This window comes from Lasioglossum baleicum, chromosome 17 (assembly GCF_051020765.1).
Source record: "Lasioglossum baleicum chromosome 17, iyLasBale1, whole genome shotgun sequence".
Classification (NCBI taxonomy): domain Eukaryota; kingdom Metazoa; phylum Arthropoda; class Insecta; order Hymenoptera; family Halictidae; genus Lasioglossum; species Lasioglossum baleicum.
Genome location: NC_134945.1, coordinates 8,589,041 through 8,607,746, shown reverse-complemented (window position 1 = coordinate 8,607,746; position 18,706 = coordinate 8,589,041). Strand labels below are relative to the sequence as shown.

At 35.2% G+C, this 18,706-nt stretch overlaps 1 protein-coding gene across 11 annotated transcripts in view; it reads left to right on the top strand.

Moving 5' to 3' along the window:
• LOC143217586 (dystrophin, isoforms A/C/F/G/H) overlaps window positions 1-8,347 on the top strand; it is a 1,095,306-nt gene extending 1,086,959 nt beyond the window's left edge. For 9 of the 11 annotated variants that reach the window (XM_076442046.1, XM_076442049.1, XM_076442042.1 and 6 more), the window contains 8 exons: window positions 1,091-1,295; window positions 1,412-1,497; window positions 1,587-1,914; window positions 2,001-2,112; window positions 3,717-4,355; window positions 4,439-4,553; window positions 6,122-6,229; window positions 7,104-8,347. In XM_076442046.1, the coding sequence (XP_076298161.1) occupies window positions 1,091-1,295; window positions 1,412-1,497; window positions 1,587-1,914; window positions 2,001-2,112; window positions 3,717-4,355; window positions 4,439-4,553; window positions 6,122-6,229; window positions 7,104-7,204 (1,694 nt within the window). In that variant the 3' untranslated portion in view covers window positions 7,205-8,347. Of the gene's footprint in view, window positions 1-1,090; window positions 1,296-1,411; window positions 1,498-1,586; window positions 1,915-2,000; window positions 2,113-3,716; window positions 4,356-4,438; window positions 4,554-6,121; window positions 6,230-6,369; window positions 6,382-7,103 lie in introns of all 11 variants that reach the window. The other 2 variants (XM_076442043.1, XM_076442044.1) reach the window with 2 other exon arrangements.
• The last annotated feature ends 10,359 nt before the right edge of the window (window positions 8,348-18,706 follow it).

Sequence of the window (18,706 nt, the reverse complement as noted above, 5' to 3'; positions counted from 1 at the left end):
TCGTGTGGTAGAGATTAGTTTGCTCCGGGCGCGTTCATTAATCGCCACAATTTTCTCGATTAATCATGTCTTGCTGCAACGAGCGCCTCAACGTTGTCAATGGACCTCATCTTCCGCGTTCTATTTTGCTTTGGAAGATAGAATGGTACTTAATCATTCGGTTGATGCATTCATTCCGCCCCTTTATTTAAAATTTAAAAATCCAGCCCCTTGAAAATCAAGACATTTTTGCAAGTGTAAAAGTTTAAGATAGCCATGGATCATGTACCTAAGAAGTACCTACAGAAGTTTTGTATTAAATGCCGACTTGTAACAGTAACTTTTTCCTATACATACTTATATAAAACCTATTGATTCTATCAGCAATCATTCTATAATCCACATTCTTCATTAGCAAGACTGTGTATTCAGTTACCACCACATTTTGACCAAATATCGCATAATATACTTATGTTTCGACCTGTACGAAAAGAATGCACTGGAATAACCTTTATTCAAAAGTAAAATTCAATATTATAAATAAAATCTGAATAGCCTTAAGGCCAGCTTTCTACCTTAAACTTGTATATCTATAATGAACCTGTAAACTATAATAGTATTTCTTGATCAAAACGTTTCATAACATGCAAATTCTTATCTTATATTTATCAAAAGATGTTATGCAACAATCTAAAGGCTTCGGCAACACTTGTTGATTCGATTAAAGATCGTAATTTAACATACACGCACAAATTAATTTTCGTTATGAAGGCGAGTACAGTCGGGGACAGAATTAAGTGGACACCACTGTGCCATTGTGAGAGTGACATTGAACTAATCCTTCTAACATCTCAGAAAAAACTCGCGTAGTTTGGTCCAATATTGAAAAAGTTATTAGTTTTAAAGGTTGTTAAAAAAAAAATAAAAGTTAAAGGGTGTCCACTTAATTTTCTGCCCGACTGTATATCTCCAATAATTGTCGAGGCAGAATTGTAGAATTTAATTTCGTCAGCGTACAGTACACCGTTTGCAATGATGATTAATCCGAAAATGCTTACAATTAGACTGACAAAGCAGTATGTATCACCTACCAACCAATTATCCTTTCCAGTGGATCTGTTGAGCCTCTCCACCGCATTGGAACAGTTCGATTCGCACGGGCTCCGAGCGCAAAACGACAAGCTAATCGACATACCGGACATGGTGACAGTCCTGACGTCCTTGTACGAAGTGATAACGGCTGACAATCCGCCGCAGGTGTCTGTGCCGTTGTGCATCGATTTGGCCATTAATTGGCTCCTCAACGTGTATGATAGGTGAGTGTAATCGGTTGTCATTGTCCGTCAAATAATCCAAACAGCCAAACTAATCCCTTGAATTGAATAGTAGAACAAACGTAACTGTATTCACCGAATTGATTTCTATTTTCCAGTCAACGAACCGGCCAGATTCGCGTGCTTTCCTTCAAAGTAGGCTTGGTCTTGTTGTGCAAGGGACACTTGGAAGAGAAATATAGATGTAAGCTTCGCTGATACCATTTTTCCCTAAGCCCGATCAAATACTATACTGTACAGAGAATACGAATAACAAGATTTCAACCGTTCCAGATCTGTTCCGACTGATCGCTGATCCGAACAGATTGGTGGATCAACGGAAACTAGGTTTACTGTTGCACGACTGCATTCAAGTACCGAGGCAGTTAGGAGAAGTGGCCGCGTTTGGTGGATCGAACATCGAGCCCAGCGTTCGTAGCTGTTTCGAGATGGCAGGAAAAGATAAAAATGAAATAGAAGCGGTGCACTTTTTAAGCTGGCTGCAACAGGAGCCGCAAAGTATGGTCTGGCTGCCTGTGCTTCACCGACTCTCCGCAGCGGAGAGCGCTAAGCATCAAGCGAAATGTAACATATGCAAAGAGTATCCCCTCACTGGGTTCAGGTAAGTCCTAACTTTCACGGCTAACATACACCAAATTCATGCGGCGGTTTATACATACGATGTATACGAGCGCATAAACATTTCAGATATCGCTGCTTGAAATGCTTCAACTTCGATATGTGTCAGAACTGCTTCTTCTCGGGCCGCAAGGCAAAGAATCATAAACTAACGCATCCGATGCAGGAATACTGCACTGCGGTGAGTACACGTATTCAATAATCGAGTAGCAATTTTAGTACTGCTCGTCGAATATTCAGCATCAGGTTAGCTATCGAATAATTCTTTTCTGTTCGTACCATTTATCGTATCTGGAATACATACTGGTCTGGAAAGTAAAAGCATTTTTACATCAATTGATTGTTCTAATGCATAACTGACCAATATGTACGGCTTTTACAATACCGTATTACCTTAATTCTTTCTCTCTCTCTACATGGTATTTAATAAAATACAAAATAGAATTTTTCGTTGCAAGTAATATTTCATATTTCTATCTCGAAATTTACATCTGTGCATCTAAGGCATTTACTTCCAAATGTTATCATAGAATTCAAAGGTATAAAAATATACAGCTACAATTTATACGCTCCCTTTAATTGATCACTCAGATTAAAAATTGCTCATAAAACATACTTGTTCACTATACCAAGTATGTCTGTTTACGCGTACATACCGTGACTCACATGATTGATCACACACACGCTTTAAATCCGAATAACCTTTTTACAAATAAACAAACTTTCGAACAAAATTTTTGTTACGCCTCATTCAGTAAACTAATCCTTCTGTCTTTGCGGAAATACTGAAACCTTTTTTTGTTCCGTTTATAAAATAATTCTTCCTATTTAAAGTATGTGTGATCAATTTGAGAGTCGATGTGTATACAATTTTGACCTTCTGTAAGAAGCGATTTAAATCATCAATTTAGTTTGAATTTCATGATTCTGCCTCTAAAACATTATCTTCAACTGGAAAATTATATAAGGTGAACAATGTATTTGGATTTTGAAGTTTTAAAAGGTTGCCTGTCTGAATAGAAAAGAGTTTTTCGTAAAGCTACCTATCAAGTTAAACGATTTTAATTCCAGAAACCGTAGAATTCAAAAGTAAATATATCTCTGAACACTAAAGGGTCATTCTATGCCAAATCGATCACTTTTTGCAGGCACCATCGTCGATTTTGTTCTAAATGAAATATGTTGTAGTCCATGTGAAATTAGGGGGGGGGTTTAAGTCATCATTTTGCCGGTTTCGAATTTTTCTAGAAATGGCAGGCCTCCAACGTTTTCAATTTTTGCCCAGTTCGGCGAAAACGTGTGCCTCACTTACGAATTTTTATCTCAAGAACTATTTGTCCGATTGAGCTACATTTTTTTTTTGTTTTATTCGGAAAGGATGATCGGGCTATTACAAAATAATTTTTTCAACCCCGACAATCAACTTACGTTTATGTTTTTTTCGATGATGGGGCTCAGTGGTTTAAATTTTGAAAAAATATGGTAATATTCCTTGAAGTTTCCCCTTTAAAATGAGCCCTTGAAAAAGATGGTATCGTTAAAATTGGCGACACAATGAGCTGTTAAAATAATACCATATTTTTCAAGGGCTCATTTTAAAGGGGAATATACTGTATAATGCAAGCAATGCGAGAAGCGACGGTCGACGTCCGAAATCGAAGTGTAAATTCTGTAGGGTTATTTTGTGCAGTATTGCGCAGCGCCATATCGTATTTTCTGTATATAGGACGGGACGTCTGTGCCCATGACTCGGTGCAATAATATCTGTTTATTTATTTCGCGCAGACTACATCTGGAGAGGACCTGCGCGACTTCTCAAGGGCAGTTCGGAACAAATTCAAGTCGAAGAGATACTTCAAGAAACATCCGCGGGTTGGTTATTTACCAGTGCAGACTGTGCTCGAAGGGGATGCGCTGGAGAGCCCGGCGCCATCACCTCAGCACAGCTCCCTCAGCCAGGACATGCATTCTCGATTAGAAATGTACGCCTCCCGGCTGGCGGAGGTCGAGCTGTCGCGCACCAGAAGCAACTCGACGCCGGACAGCGACGACGAGCACCAGCTGATCGCCCATTATTGCCAGAGCTTGAACGGCGGCGACAACGTGAACGTGCCGAGAAGCCCCGTTCAAGTGATGGCCGCCATCGATGCCGAGCAAAGGGAGGAGCTCGAAGCGATGATCCGCGAGCTCGAAGAAGAGAACGCGACACTCCAAGCGGAATACGAACGACTACGCTCGAAACAGACACCGGGCTCCACGCCCGAGGATGGCCACGGCAATCGACAACCCGACTGCGACATGATCGCCGAGGCAAAATTGTTGAGACAACATAAAGGCAGATTGGAGGCGCGCATGCAGATACTGGAGGATCATAACAGACAACTCGAGGCGCAGCTGCAGAGACTCAGGCAGCTCCTAGACGAGGTGAGTGAGATCTTGTTTCGTTAGAGTTACGACACCGTTGTGTGTACCACAGATTTGATGACTATGCTTCATTATCATTGCAGCCGAATGCTTCATCACCGTCGAAAACGGGCACTTTGCAAACACGAAGCGTAACTGCGTCGCAGCTGGCTACTGATTCTCCAGCGAAGATGAATGGTCATTACCATGATTCTCCAGGTTTGTTGCTGTTATAGTAATAGTAACTGAACATGATCCCGCAAACATATTTTACGAATCAAATATGTATTTGGTTGTTGCGTATGAAATGTCCGATTCATAACAGTAACTTTAAAGTAAGCTCCATTGTAGTCGTCATCTCTATTTATGAGCTTTTTCAATCATTGACTAACAGTACGTTAATTAACTACAATAATTTGACTAAACATCGCATGATGCAATATGTTTAGTTTCTCACTCATATGAAAAACTATACAACGATCGCATCTCATCTAATATATTGAAATAAACTTCATTTCAAAATAAAATTGGATATGTAAATAGAAACTGAAGATAGGACTTAAAAGATTTGCTTTGTCCTTTCAAATGATATTAATATAATGAACCTGTAGATTTTAAAAGTATTTCTTGATTAAAACACTTCATAAAATTTGCATTCTGAAATCGGTCGTTTCATATGCAACGATCTAATATATTTCAAAATTTTAGAACTCCGTTTATCACCATAGCGATCCTTACGGATACATACACCTAGGAATGACAAAAAAACAGTTCTAGAAAATTTCATTGACAAAATTCTGAAAATGATACGGCGGTTAGCATTATAGAAGTTTTTGAGAAGATTATTAACAGCACCGAAAGCATTTTCATTGATTTCTATGTGGATAAAAGAAGACAGAATATTCTTTTACATTAGGCGAATAAGCGGCATCCGAGAAGCGGGTACCTTTTAGTAAAAAATTAATTAATTTCATCAAGAATTTTAATGTTGTTTTATTTAATTCGGATTATCACTGTCCGGTAAATAATTATTATTGTTCTAGGAAACCGTGCAATTCAAATTTAATTTCGAAGATAGTTGAAGCAAGCGTCTATTGTAGAACATAATTTCATTATTTTTACATATTGTACCAACTGCAGTGTTACAAGTTGTTTTCTCAGAATCCAATGAAGATATCTTTAGATATCATTTTTTAATGAGAAAGTAAATGAGGTCTATATCTTCATTACAATATCAAAAGTGTTTTAAAAAATCGTTTCTTAACCCATTTAGGGATTGTAACCTCTTAATGTTGCATTAAGGTGTACATTCAACAATTTCTGACAAAAGTAAAAGCGCACTTATCAGATGAAAATAAATAGAGAGCTAAAATGCTTTAATACTTTCTCACTTGCATAAATTATGCATATCTTTAACCGTTAGCACTCGAATGGTGACTCTGAGGCGCCACTAAAAATTACTGTACCATTATTCAAAAAATTACTAGACATTTAGGTATTGTATGAGGTATTATACCAAGTTCATATCCATAAAATTTAAAAAGTCATAGGGAATGGAAATATTCTAGGTCGGAAGAAATGTTTTCGAGTTCAAGTAGCTCCGAGTGCGAAGGTCTAATACAGCTTTGTCTAGTGGAATCACGTTGAAAACAATTATCACATGCAATTGCAACCATTAGCAATTATGCAACTATTAGCAATCAACTAATTAACAAAATGTAATGCACATTAACGCACATTAACAAGAACATTATCATAAGCTTATCGGTATGGGTGTATGGGCGTAGGTGGTGGAGGCTCGAACGAGGGAAGAGTGAGCAGTTTAGAGAGGCCACCACCGCCACCACATTCTCACAGCGTTGCCCATAATGTGGGTAACCTCTTACATATGGCAGGTTCGTTTCTTCTTGGTTAACTATTTAATCTAAATCATATTTATGTTGCCTTAAGCGAAGTTCTTCATCTCAAACATTCTATGCACGACCCAGTTCTGCTTAACAATGACAATGCTTTCCTATCTTTTTTCACGCCACAGGATGGATGTAAGGTGAGACTCTCGACGCTTCTTTTCCCGCTGGATTTTCTATTCGTGCAAACTCATGGCCATATATTCCGTCTTGTTGAATTGTCGAATACAAATTAATATTGATATTCTAATACAATTTTGAAGATGCTCGATCATTCACGATCATGCATTGTGCTTATCCGAATCATAGCATAATTCTCTGCTCATCGCTTCTTGCCACTATAGGTACATATTTTTCGGTTGGTGTGAACGAAATGTCGTTTCTATAAGATTAACATGAAGATAGATTACATTTATTCGTATATTGTCGTGTACGATATTGAAGAGACAAATATTTTTATTCTCTATTCTTCACGGACGGATTTCATTTCCAAACTGCGTACAGATTAACGATTTCGAAATTTGCTGTATACGTATGTTCTCGATATCGAATGTAACAGAAGAACGATATTTTTGCAACACCCAAATCAAATCATACAGTTCGAACATTTAGTGTATGTACGTGTGTACAAGAAGATGGTGATTAAGTATATTTACCTATAGAAAATGCAACGAAATTTTCGACACGAGTATGTAATCATTTCCAAAAAGCGAAATACGAAGAGATTTTATGTAATTTATTTATACTATGCTGTGTCGAGAATTTGGCCGCAATTCTAGTAAGAAAAATTGATCTTTGCAAATTGCACAAGGGACCGCCGAGTAATTCGAGAAAAAGGAACATAAAGATCTTCTTCTTTTAGGAGACTTAGGAAAACCTCTCGGCGAATTGGTGACGGCGATGACCGGCGATGACATGTCGAAAACGAACGGGCAAAGAGCGCCTCCGCCAGCTTTCAAGTAACGATTGCAAAAAGTTCCATGGTCTTCGACCATTAGAGATGTTCGAGCGACATCAACGAAGAGAAGAACAAAATTAGATCGACCGTAGACGGATGAAAAATCGACGAACTTTGAATCTTTTATCATCAGCGACCAATAAGAAGTCTGGCTCTAAACGCATATCAGAGAAACGATATATCGCGCAAATGCAGGGTCAGGGGCGCCGCCATAGTGGTTTTGGGTATTTTATAAGTTTTGATATACACCGTTGTATAGCTAAATTATATTAATAAGACAATTTATTGTTTGGCTTTGGCGGGCCCCTGAGAGTAACTTTACTACATATTGACACGTCATATCATTGAGACTAATCGTACGAGAAAGACGAGATAAAAGGGGAAAAATTCAAAGTGTCAGTTGTTATATGCTTGCTAGTTAATCTATACGACGAACGACGATAAAAAAAAAGAATTAACGAAGATGAATATAATGATTATAAAATGAATTATCATGAAAGGATTAAAAAAAGTATCATTAAGAATGCATGCAAAAGCAATGTATCAAATCACATAATCTATTATAGATCGTAGGTTACATTTACATACCCATTCTGTTCACTGCCACGGGCTCTTCCTCGACATTCTACATAAACACAAATGTACATGTTGTGAATCTAAACGACACACGCGGAGGAAATTGGAAAACGCGAGGGAAAAACAGGAAAGGAAATATCCATATTAAACAGTGGCTCGCACATGTTTGTCTGGTATCTTTCCATGACAAGTGTTAAACAGAAATGTTGAATTTTCCATCTAACACGCACATATACGTGGACACAGTACATATCGTTACACGCGCTCGCGCGATCATACATATTACATATACATATACATATATACATAATCACGCCAACACACTGGGGACTTTTTTGTAATCGATAATAAAAGAAAACAAGAAGCAAAGCAATGTGCATTATGACTCTTCAGATTTATATTTTATCCGGTTGCAATCGTTTTTTCATATTTTTTAATGAACTTTAGATGGCAATGTCTCTTATTTAAGCCTGCCGGATGTTACTTATATTTAAGAGTATATCGATAAGTATCTAATTTACAAACTGTAGGCTGTATTCTGATATGTAATAAAGTTGTCTAGAAAATAATAACTCCATTATGTGTGTTGTTATTTCTTCTTGAGTAAAATAAGACCGTTACTTCGAAGAAATAAAGAAAGAAGCATATTTATCGTCAAAAATTGTATCGTGTTTAATCCTTACGTCAATAACCAAAATTTTCTACGATATAATCAATATGATGTTGCATAGTTTCAACGCATATTTTTATACCTCTAATGTAAATTAATCTGTGATCACCCAAGCACATAAAAACCATACTATTGGTTAAGAAAAACAATAAAGAAATTTTAAATAGAAATTGAAAGAATACCTGGCCACCCGGTTATTGGCATTGACACAAGGTTAAAAATCAGCTTAATATGTATGAATACAGGGTGTCCCAAAACTGTTAGGATTAAATAAAAAAGATTATTTAAGTATTGACTAACTGAGCTGTGTATAATGAAGGTGTGAGTTATACAGGATGTCTCAAGAATGTACGAGTTCCTTGACAGGGACGGTTCCCGAGGTCATTTGAAGCGACATTTTCACTTGCAAAAATGTCTGCTTCAGTTTTGTTAAGGGTTTATAACGAAAAACAAACGGACCAATTACAGTACGGCCTCAGCGCGCGATGACGGGGAGAGTCCGGCTCGACGGTAGGTTTCACTGAGCGTAGCATTGGTGTCGCACCGCGGTGAAGCAGTGAACAAGAGTAAGGGGTCAGACAAAAAACGGGGGCACGAGAGAGACCGCTGTAAAACTAGAATTTACGGCAATCACACAATAAAACATCGTCTGCCCTTCTGTTAGAAAGTTTATTAAACCCTTACTAATCCCTTACGGTTTAGTTTACGATTTCAGTGATTAAAACTTCTTTTGCAATTCTTAATTTCCTAAAAAAGGAGAAACTTTATATGTATTGTACGCCTATATGTTCCCCAATAGCTGTACATTAAGAAAACCAAAATAGAATTTTATTTCGATGTAAAGGAAATTAATAGCATACATATTTAAGGCAAGGGATTAAGGGGGTGCAGAACAATAGAGACTCATAAACGCCACGCGTACCTGACAATTCCACCACTTGCTGGATAAAAGGACAACCTTTTTTTCGAACAGTTACCTGTCGTCTCTACGTACTAATCTGCTTCTTGAACATCTGATTGCTGCGGTCCCACTCGTGTCCTGTTTTTGTCTGACCACCCCGTCCTTCGACATGCATAATGCCCCTCCCTAAACTCTTCAGAAAAATCTTGCGTAAAGTCAGTGTCTTTCGAACCGCGGTAGAGAGAACATCTCTAAAGACGTGTCAATTCGAAGCTCACGGTTGTTATCTACCACCAGCTGTGCAGTTCAGTGACCTGACTGTACATCCGTTAGTTTTGGGCACTATACCTGAAGTTGGCGGTGCATTTCGACTCCAGGCCCAGATTTCACGCGTTTCAAAGCAGCAACTGCATTTACGGCTGAATAAGTGAGTTCTAATTAAATCAATTTCTGCTATTTCTCTTGTTCATTGCTTCACCGCGGCGCGATACCAACGCTACGCTCAGTGAAACCTACCGCCGAACCCGACTCTCCTCGCCATCGCGCCGTGGCCGTGCTCTGATTGGTCCGTGGTTTTTCGTTAATAACTCCTTAACAAAGTCGAGGTGGATACATTTTTGCAAATTAAAATATCGCTTCAAATGATCTCATGAGTCGCCCCTTTCAAGGAACATTTTTGGGGCACCTTGTATATATCATATTTACAAGTTTCTTTTCTACAGTGAGTATAAAAAGTATTCGTACACCCTTTAAAATAGAATAACTTTTTTAAAATTTTACCAAACGATCTGATTTTTTATAATCAATTAGAAGCATTGGTTTACGAAATGATATGCAAAAAAGATTTTCAAAATAATTACAATTTACAAGGTTACGTGCAAAAATAAAACACGCATTTTTAAAAAATTTCATTTGGGCCCTTAATGAAAATTTTAAAAAATATGTTTTGTAGATCTATGTTAGTTATACATATACTGAAAATTTCAGCGAAATCGATTGACGCAGGAAAAAACGACACGCATCCAAAGATGTACGATTCTGTGGATTTTAAGCAGAAACTGATCAAAAGTCGCGTAAAACTAAGATTTTCACAATTTTTAACCGCTTGTAGCTCGTGTGTATGTAAATCGATTTCGATGAAATTTTCAGCATGTGTATAACTAACATAGATCTACAAAACACACATTTTAAATTTTCATTAAGGACCCAAATAAAAGTTTTAAAAAATGCCTTTTTTATTTTTGCATGTAACCTTGTAAATTATAATTTTTAGAAAATCTGTTTTGCATACCATTTCATAAACTAGTCCTTCTAATTGATTATAAAAAATCAAGTAGTTTCGTACAATTATAAAAAAGTTATTCTATTTTAAAGAACGTGTACGAATACTTTTTACACACGCTGTATATAAAAATATGTTGTTAAATATAGTTACAATCACAGTGTATCATCGCGATATGTAATCATGTCAATTTAGTAAAGAATTAAGCACAAAAAAAAATTATTTCAATGAAGTAGATTGATCAATTAGGTCTCATAAAACCGAATTCTTCGACCTGAAGACCATCTAGGTAGCAAGGACGTCACCTTGACCGGTTTTAATTCGATCCGGTTTTAATCATCCTTCGATGGAAATCGTAAGTGAATCGACGAGCAAGAAAGGATCGAGTGGTCAGGCGTGATTGCACCTGGCATGGCGTGAAACAGTGCCGTAAAAGATTGAATGTCGATACTCGTATAGAAGCATTTAAAATCAATAGTATCTTATCGATATAACTGCATGAAAAAAATATATCTACATATATTATTAAGAATCTATTATTAAGAACCAAAGAAATATCTTATAAGTTTGATGAATCAGAATTTAAACAATAATGCTTGGAAGAACGTGCGTAAGCGATAAAAAATATTCGAGTGGATTAAATTCGTCTGATGTCATCAACTTTTTATACCAACTATACTGCATTCCGCAAAAGTTTGCGCTTATTCGGCGAAACCTAAAACAGAAGCCAAGAAACCAAATGAACTCGATAATATCGTGTCAAATTTTTTGAATGCAATTAAAATATTTGAATTATTTTTCTAATGTTTTCAATTTAAGATACAGAACGAAGATTCTGAAACAACACACATTTATTCCATTCACAAAAATATCTCTTACTTGATTACGCTTTTCTTTTTAATTATAATATTTATATTCATTTGAGGTCTGTTCAATTTTATAATGCTTAATAAGTTAGGAACAAAAAGTTCTGTTTTCTAAAAAGAAATTTTTCGTAAAAATCTAATGAAGTATTCTCTAATTTCATTAACTCTTTTCTGCCGTATATCAAGGCGAACTCGACATTTAATTTTATTCTACTTGCTAAATATTATTTTACTCTCGGAAGTTGTCACGTTTATTCAAGGTTAGGGTTAGATGAACGTTAGATGAAACCAGAGTTGTGCAGAATTACAATTGAATTACCCCAGGATTTATAATTACAAGATAATTGAATTACGATGTAATTAGTAATTGCAATTGGAGTACAATTATAAAATAGCGTTACGTATTATAAATGAGGACGAGGAACAGAAACTACGCCTCATAGACAGTAAACAAGTATAAAGAAAAACATAAATATATATCGCACTTCTTCAAAGTTCTGGGCTATAATTTGGAGAGCTGTATTTTCATCTGATTAAAATACTTAGTAATTGAATTAATTGAAAGGTTTGAATTATGTAATTCAGTTACGACGTAGTTGATGTAATTCAATGGAATTAGCACAACTCTGGATGAAACCTTACAAATATTAAATTGATTGTTTCTATTTCTTTCTGGAACTCTCTCTCTCTCTCTCTCTAAGTGCACAGAATTGTTAGAAATTATTTTAATACCATTTAGAGAATATCGAGGACGACAGTTTCATTTACCAACATGATACCAACTAGAATGATACCAAAGATACCAAAGAATGTGGAGTATTGTGTAGGCATTAGTAAGTTGCAATGAATGAAACTCGAATGAGTCAAAGCACCATTTTTCTACACCGACGCGTTGTTCATTTCCTCCTCTGTGACCGTCGTTCGTATGATTTGTGTACACCGATGACGTCAACGCCAAATGTAGACTGATGAGATCTTTAGGCAACTCCCTGCGTTTCGAATGTTACCAAATTCTTCGGTATGATAACCTGATAAGTAGACTGCGGATCTTTATGCAGAATAAAAACGTTCGATCTGAATCGCAAGAAACTGAGGTGAAATAAAAATATAATTTCGTTCTTAATATATTTAATAGATGCAAATAAATATAATGGTACCTTTAAATTCTTCTAATGTTTCTGCTGCTTTCAATTACACCTACTCGTTTTTATCAATAATCATATAAACCGCAGTCTACTGATAACCGTTCGATAACATTCTTGAAACAGAAATTTTATTTTCAGCCTTCAAACTTTGATCATTTCGTACATATACACAAATCTAAAATTAAATTCAGATTATCTACCGCTTGTAAACGTGTTAATTTTCATTGCCAATGCACTTTAGATAATAATATAATGGTGCACAAGTATAATGATCACAATATAATGGTACCTTTAAATTCTTCTAATGTTTTTGCTGCTTTACATTACACCTACTCATTTTTATCAATAATCATATAAACCGCAGTCTACTGATAATCGTCCGATAACATTCTTGAAACAGAAATTTTATTTTCAGCCTTCAAACTTTGATCATTTCGTACATATACACAAATCTAAAATTAAATTCAGATTATCTACCGGTTATAAACGTGTTAATTTTCATTGCCAATGCACTTTAGATCATTTTGGAAAAATTCGTTCACGAAGATTGCTTGTTGCTAGGTCACACGGAGTCTTCCACGAATGTTCTCTACAGTATAGTAGAATGTATATAGTAGAATCATCTGACCGTCTTCATCTTATGTTAGTCACTTTCTTGTGTCTCTCTGTTGCTTTAGAAGGCTACGACTAAAACTCGTTCTGGAAATGAAGCCCGACGTTAGGTCAACCAAAAATTTGTTACGTGTACGTTTCATCTGTTTGCTTCCTGCCACATTATTTCGAAATTCCCAAGGTCATATATTTTTCTATCTATTTGTTGTTCACCTTTAACTCCTTGCCGAATTTTAACGAGTTACACTCGTGATGAAGATTTTAAACAAAGTCTAACAAATATGAATGTTACGCCTTTCCTTTTAAATGAAATCAATTTTGATTTGTTTGTAATCAATATTTAAGCATTAAAGTAAATGTAGCCATATAAGAAAATATAAATTTTCTTTTCTCTTCTACAACATTTTTGTGGGTAAAGACGTTTTAATCACTGTAACTGTAAAGGAAATGATAGGGCAAAGGATTAATATTATTTTATTTTGGATACGAGTACGGAAAGGAAAGTTGACATATTGTTTCATGTCATTCAGTTCTAAAAAGGCAGACATTAGAAATTATATGTACACAGAAATTTTGTTTTAATGATACGGTGTCTTCATCTTGTGTTTAACCGATTAATCTAAACAGTTGGTTGCTCGTTTTAATTTGATTCATTATGAAACGAGCTATGGAGAACCTATGTTTTATCTTTTGTTCGCGATTAGTATCTACACTATCGATACAGATGGATTTGTATCGTATACCGAAGAGGCTATAAAATTTAGCAAAACTAATTACTAGACAGCGGGTTTTTATGCATTCATGAAGAAATTAACTGGGTGAAATGTAAAACAGTGAAGAATATTAAGATTCTAAGAATATTGGCATGTTTTCAACGTAACACGACTATTAAAGAAGGAAGTTAATTTTTATTTAGCTACTACTTCTCCTCCAATCGGTGTAGGATATTTTTAGTTTGCATAAAGAGCCGCAGACTACTAATTATATATTTAGTTTATCTTTATGACTAGACTGCGGATCTTTTTGCAAAATAAAAATTGTCTGCATCGATTGCAGGAAATAGAAACTAAATTGAATGTTATTTGTTCCCTTAATGATTTTAATAGAGGAGAAATCGTATATTGACATCTTCAATTTTGTAAATTCCCAACAATTTTGAATTTCATCTACTCAATTTTGCTATAAATGCATAGAGATGTTCTAGATTTTAACAGTCGAGTATTTGCAAACTGATTATTTAAGTAACGAATGTGTTACTGTATGTTCTGTCATAGCTACTAAACTATGAGCCATGGCCCACATATTTCCGTATTAAAGCACGCCCTGGGATCGCGGATCGGCTTGCTCTCGCTGCATTCTAAGGACGTTCGGTGCCCCGTGAGAAAAGCATTGCCGTAACAGAAGGTACGCATGGAATTCGCTTAATAACGAGCTCTCTCCGCTCGAGAGGAAGCACTGGTTTTAAGAAAACCTATGTAAAGCACTTTGCTACTGTTTACGCTTTACGAACTGGGGTTACTCTCGATAAGGGCAGTGCTGATGTTTCCGTGTAAACCGCATAAATCTTCGGACCGGAAATCTGTGAGACCGGATTTCATGTTAACCGTGTCGGTAGGAGACAACGATTCATTTGTTTGGAATTTTTCTTAACGCTTACTGGCACATTTCTAATAGTCTTTCTGAAAATCGATGATCAACTGTTGAGAATTTCTCAATAAATCGTTCAACGGCCACAGCAATTTCATTCGTAACTCAACAGATTTTTAGAATCAATATAATATCTATAGACTGCGGTTGTTTATGCAATTTTCAATTTTCGTAGACGAATTTCACGAAGGTTATTAAATAGAAACTTCTCTTCCGTGGCAATAGCCTTTTTAGATCTAAAATTAATTTAAAACGTACTAATATCTGTCATATTTTATATCCTAGCATTTTTTGAAAATTGCCACAAGCCATAATAATTGCATAAAGATCCACAGTCTAATAATATTATTTACGGGTCAAAAGAATAAAAAGAAGAACAATTTAAATTAAAAACTTGAGAGACTTTATGCATTTATAAAAAAATTGAGTAGATGAAATTCAAAATCGTTGGGAAATGTTAAAAATTTAAGATGTCAATCCTCCTTTATTAAAATCATTAAGGGAAGAAATATTTTATTTATATTCTATATTCTATTCCTTGCAATCGATGCAGACAATTTTTATTTTGCATAAAGATCAGCTGTTTAATATAATTAATAAACAAAATTGTTTAAAATAAGTAGCAGCCAAGGAATTGTCCTTCGAAGTAAATTTCAAATAAAACGCTTAAAATAGGAGTTGTTGGCCATAAAATTGAAAAAAAAACGTGGTAATAATTGTAAAATTGCAAGGTAATTGTAAAATTGGAAAATAATTGCACAGTTAAGGTTAAGCGTGGTATCTAAATACTATGTGCTATCGCACGAGAATGTACGTTAATTTTTTAAATAACGTTAATAATCTACTTCGTTTTCAAAATGAATCCATTACAGCTTTTAACATCATATACGAGTAGAGTGTTCGGTGATCAAGGCATGTTTCCAGAGATTATACATTGGACTCCAAGTGCCGGCGATTGAGTCATCGATACGTGACACGTATACGAAAATACGTAAGCAGAAATTTTAATGAACGCTTAGCTTGACGGAGGCCGATTATCATCGTTCCCTGTTACGGGACGTTTCGTCGATGGCTCGAGCTAGCTTACCAAAAATGTAACCCTTATCTTCCCTACTACCGGTAGCATACTATTAATAGAAGAAAAATAGAAGAAGTTCCACAATTTTCTTCTAACACCAGGTTCTTGTCAAAATGACGGACATTTTTAACCCTTACACCACTAAATAACACCATTAAAAGTATTGTTTAGATTATTAAATATGTTGCTATCTAATCAATAGACTGCGGATCCTTATGCAAAATAAAAATTTTCTTCGTCAATTACTTACAAGATACAGAAACGATATAAAAATTTCTGTATATCTTTAACAATTCTAATAACTTGATAATTACATATGGACTTTGTTAAATCGTCTTCATGTTTTTTCTGTTTTCAGTTACATCTACCAATTTTTGTCATAAATGCATAAAATCCGCAGTCTACTAATCAATTAGTAAATATTTAAGTATTGGAGATGTTACATTAATTTCATATCCATAAAATGACATAAATTATATTATAAAATGCAATTATTTTAAGGAGTTAGGAGTTAGGACACAAGTAACAAGTGGGGAAAATATAAGATTTTTAAACAACAGCACAGAAAAAAGTGAATGATCGATTAATATAAGATTTTGTATTTCAGTTTACTATATGTATTATGTGAATAGACTGCGGATCTTTATGCAAAATAAAAACTCTACGTATTGATTGCAGGACACAGGAGCCAAATAAAAATTGTATTCTTTTTTTAATCATCCTATTAAGCTGAAAATAATACATTGATGTCCTTAAATATTGTTAACATGTCCACTGCTTTAAATTGTACGTGGCCATTTTTCTCATAAATGCATAAAATCCGCAGTCTAATTTTGTACTATAAAAAAAAAAGCTTGTAATATTTAAAAAATAATTTGTTCTTATGCCTATCGTCGTCTCTGCACGGAATATCTTTTCTTCTAGATGGCCAACTGGTGTACAGATTCCTACAAAACGAATTAACTATATGAAAAATCCCAAAAATGTCATTAACTATGATATATTCTCTAGGCATTGACGATCCCACATTTCAATTTTTGTGAAAATTAACAAAATGGCAGATATTTCAAATTTAATGACTGAATTTCGGTAGAAAATTTGTTAATTTTTTATTTATATTAAACAAAATAATGGAAAAATGAAAAAAAAAATCTGTCGTGAATGCCTAATAGATATTATAATGAAGATAACTAAAATTTTAATGTAATTGCTAAGGTAGAACTCGAAATACATATCTTGTACACCGTTTCAAGAAACGCAACTCTGAGAAAAACGCGTTTAAAGTTAACGATTGTAATTTTCCATCAAAAAAATTTTCGATTTCTAAAAATATTACTGTGTCAACCCCTTAAGTTGGAAGAAATGTTTAATTTTCGAGTTAAAATAACTCCGACTGCAAAGGGTTAAGAAACAGAAAATGATAGGTAACAGAAATTAAAATTCTAAATAATCACCGTTATATTTTTAGCGTGGTTCAGTATGGGAATATAGAGGAAAATAAACAGTTGACTATTTTTAGTTTGAACTTCGAATGAGAAGGAATTGCAATGGACAGTATATCCTTATATGCTTCCTGCCGGGGACACGGAGTTCGGTAAAAAATTCAAATCTCACCTGGGCGTTACGCCACTGCGTGGGACGATGCACAGTCCAGTCGAGCAATGCACCAAGGTCGAGGCCACGTATACTCGAGAGAGTGCATCTTGTTCGTGTACGCGTGCGGGCAACACGCGTCCCGCGCGCGTTCACGCTATTCGCCGCACGCAAACCAGTGTTAAGTGCAAGGACCTCCCCTTGCGTGTTTCAGAAATGCTCGCTAATTTGATGATCGCGTTTCACTTTTGCTGTGCAATTTCTACAATAGGGAATCCATCGATCCCTTTGTCCGTTATACTCGACACCAGATTCAATTTCTATAGGCTGAATTTTCTAGAAGCCACCATGTTCTTTGATAAATTCTCCTCATTATTCCATACCAATGAAAAATTGCGTTTGGCAAGGGACTGTCGTAAAGTTTCAAACGCGTTTTGTTTTTCACATATTTAAAAATAATTTAAAAAGAAAATTCCGTTGGAAAGGTACAGTTGCCAGCTACATTTTCTCATTATTCCATACCAATGAAAAATTGCGTTTGGCAAGGGACTGTCGTAAAAATTACAAACGCGTTTTGTTGTTTAGAAATTTAAAAATAATTTAAAAAGAAATTTATTCCGTTGGAAAGGTACAGTTGCCAGCTACATTTTCGTTGTAGTATTAAATATATTAAAATTATAGATAGACTGCGGAACTTTATGCATTTATGATGAAATTGGTTGGGCGAAATATAAAACAGTAAAAGATTTAAAAAATAAAAGAACGTTGTAATGTTGCCGTTAATGTAACAAAGTTCTTAAGGGATGAAGTCAATTTTTATGTTATTCCTGCTTCCCACAATCAATGCAAAACATTTTTATTTTGCATAAAGATCCGCAATCTAGTTATAGCCAATTTTCTGAAGACAATGTTTTGTATAAATTGGTACACCCAGAAGCTCTGAAAAGTAAGTGTTGGAATGAAGTCAAAACTCCTTAAATTCGATGTTTATTGAGTATTTATTTCTTCGATCATGATTTGACACAAAAAAAAATTGTTCACTGTTTATGTTAAATGTTAAATGTTTAGTTATTGATTAGATACCAACATATTTAATAGTGTAACAATCTTTTGAATAATACAGCAATTTTTAGTGGC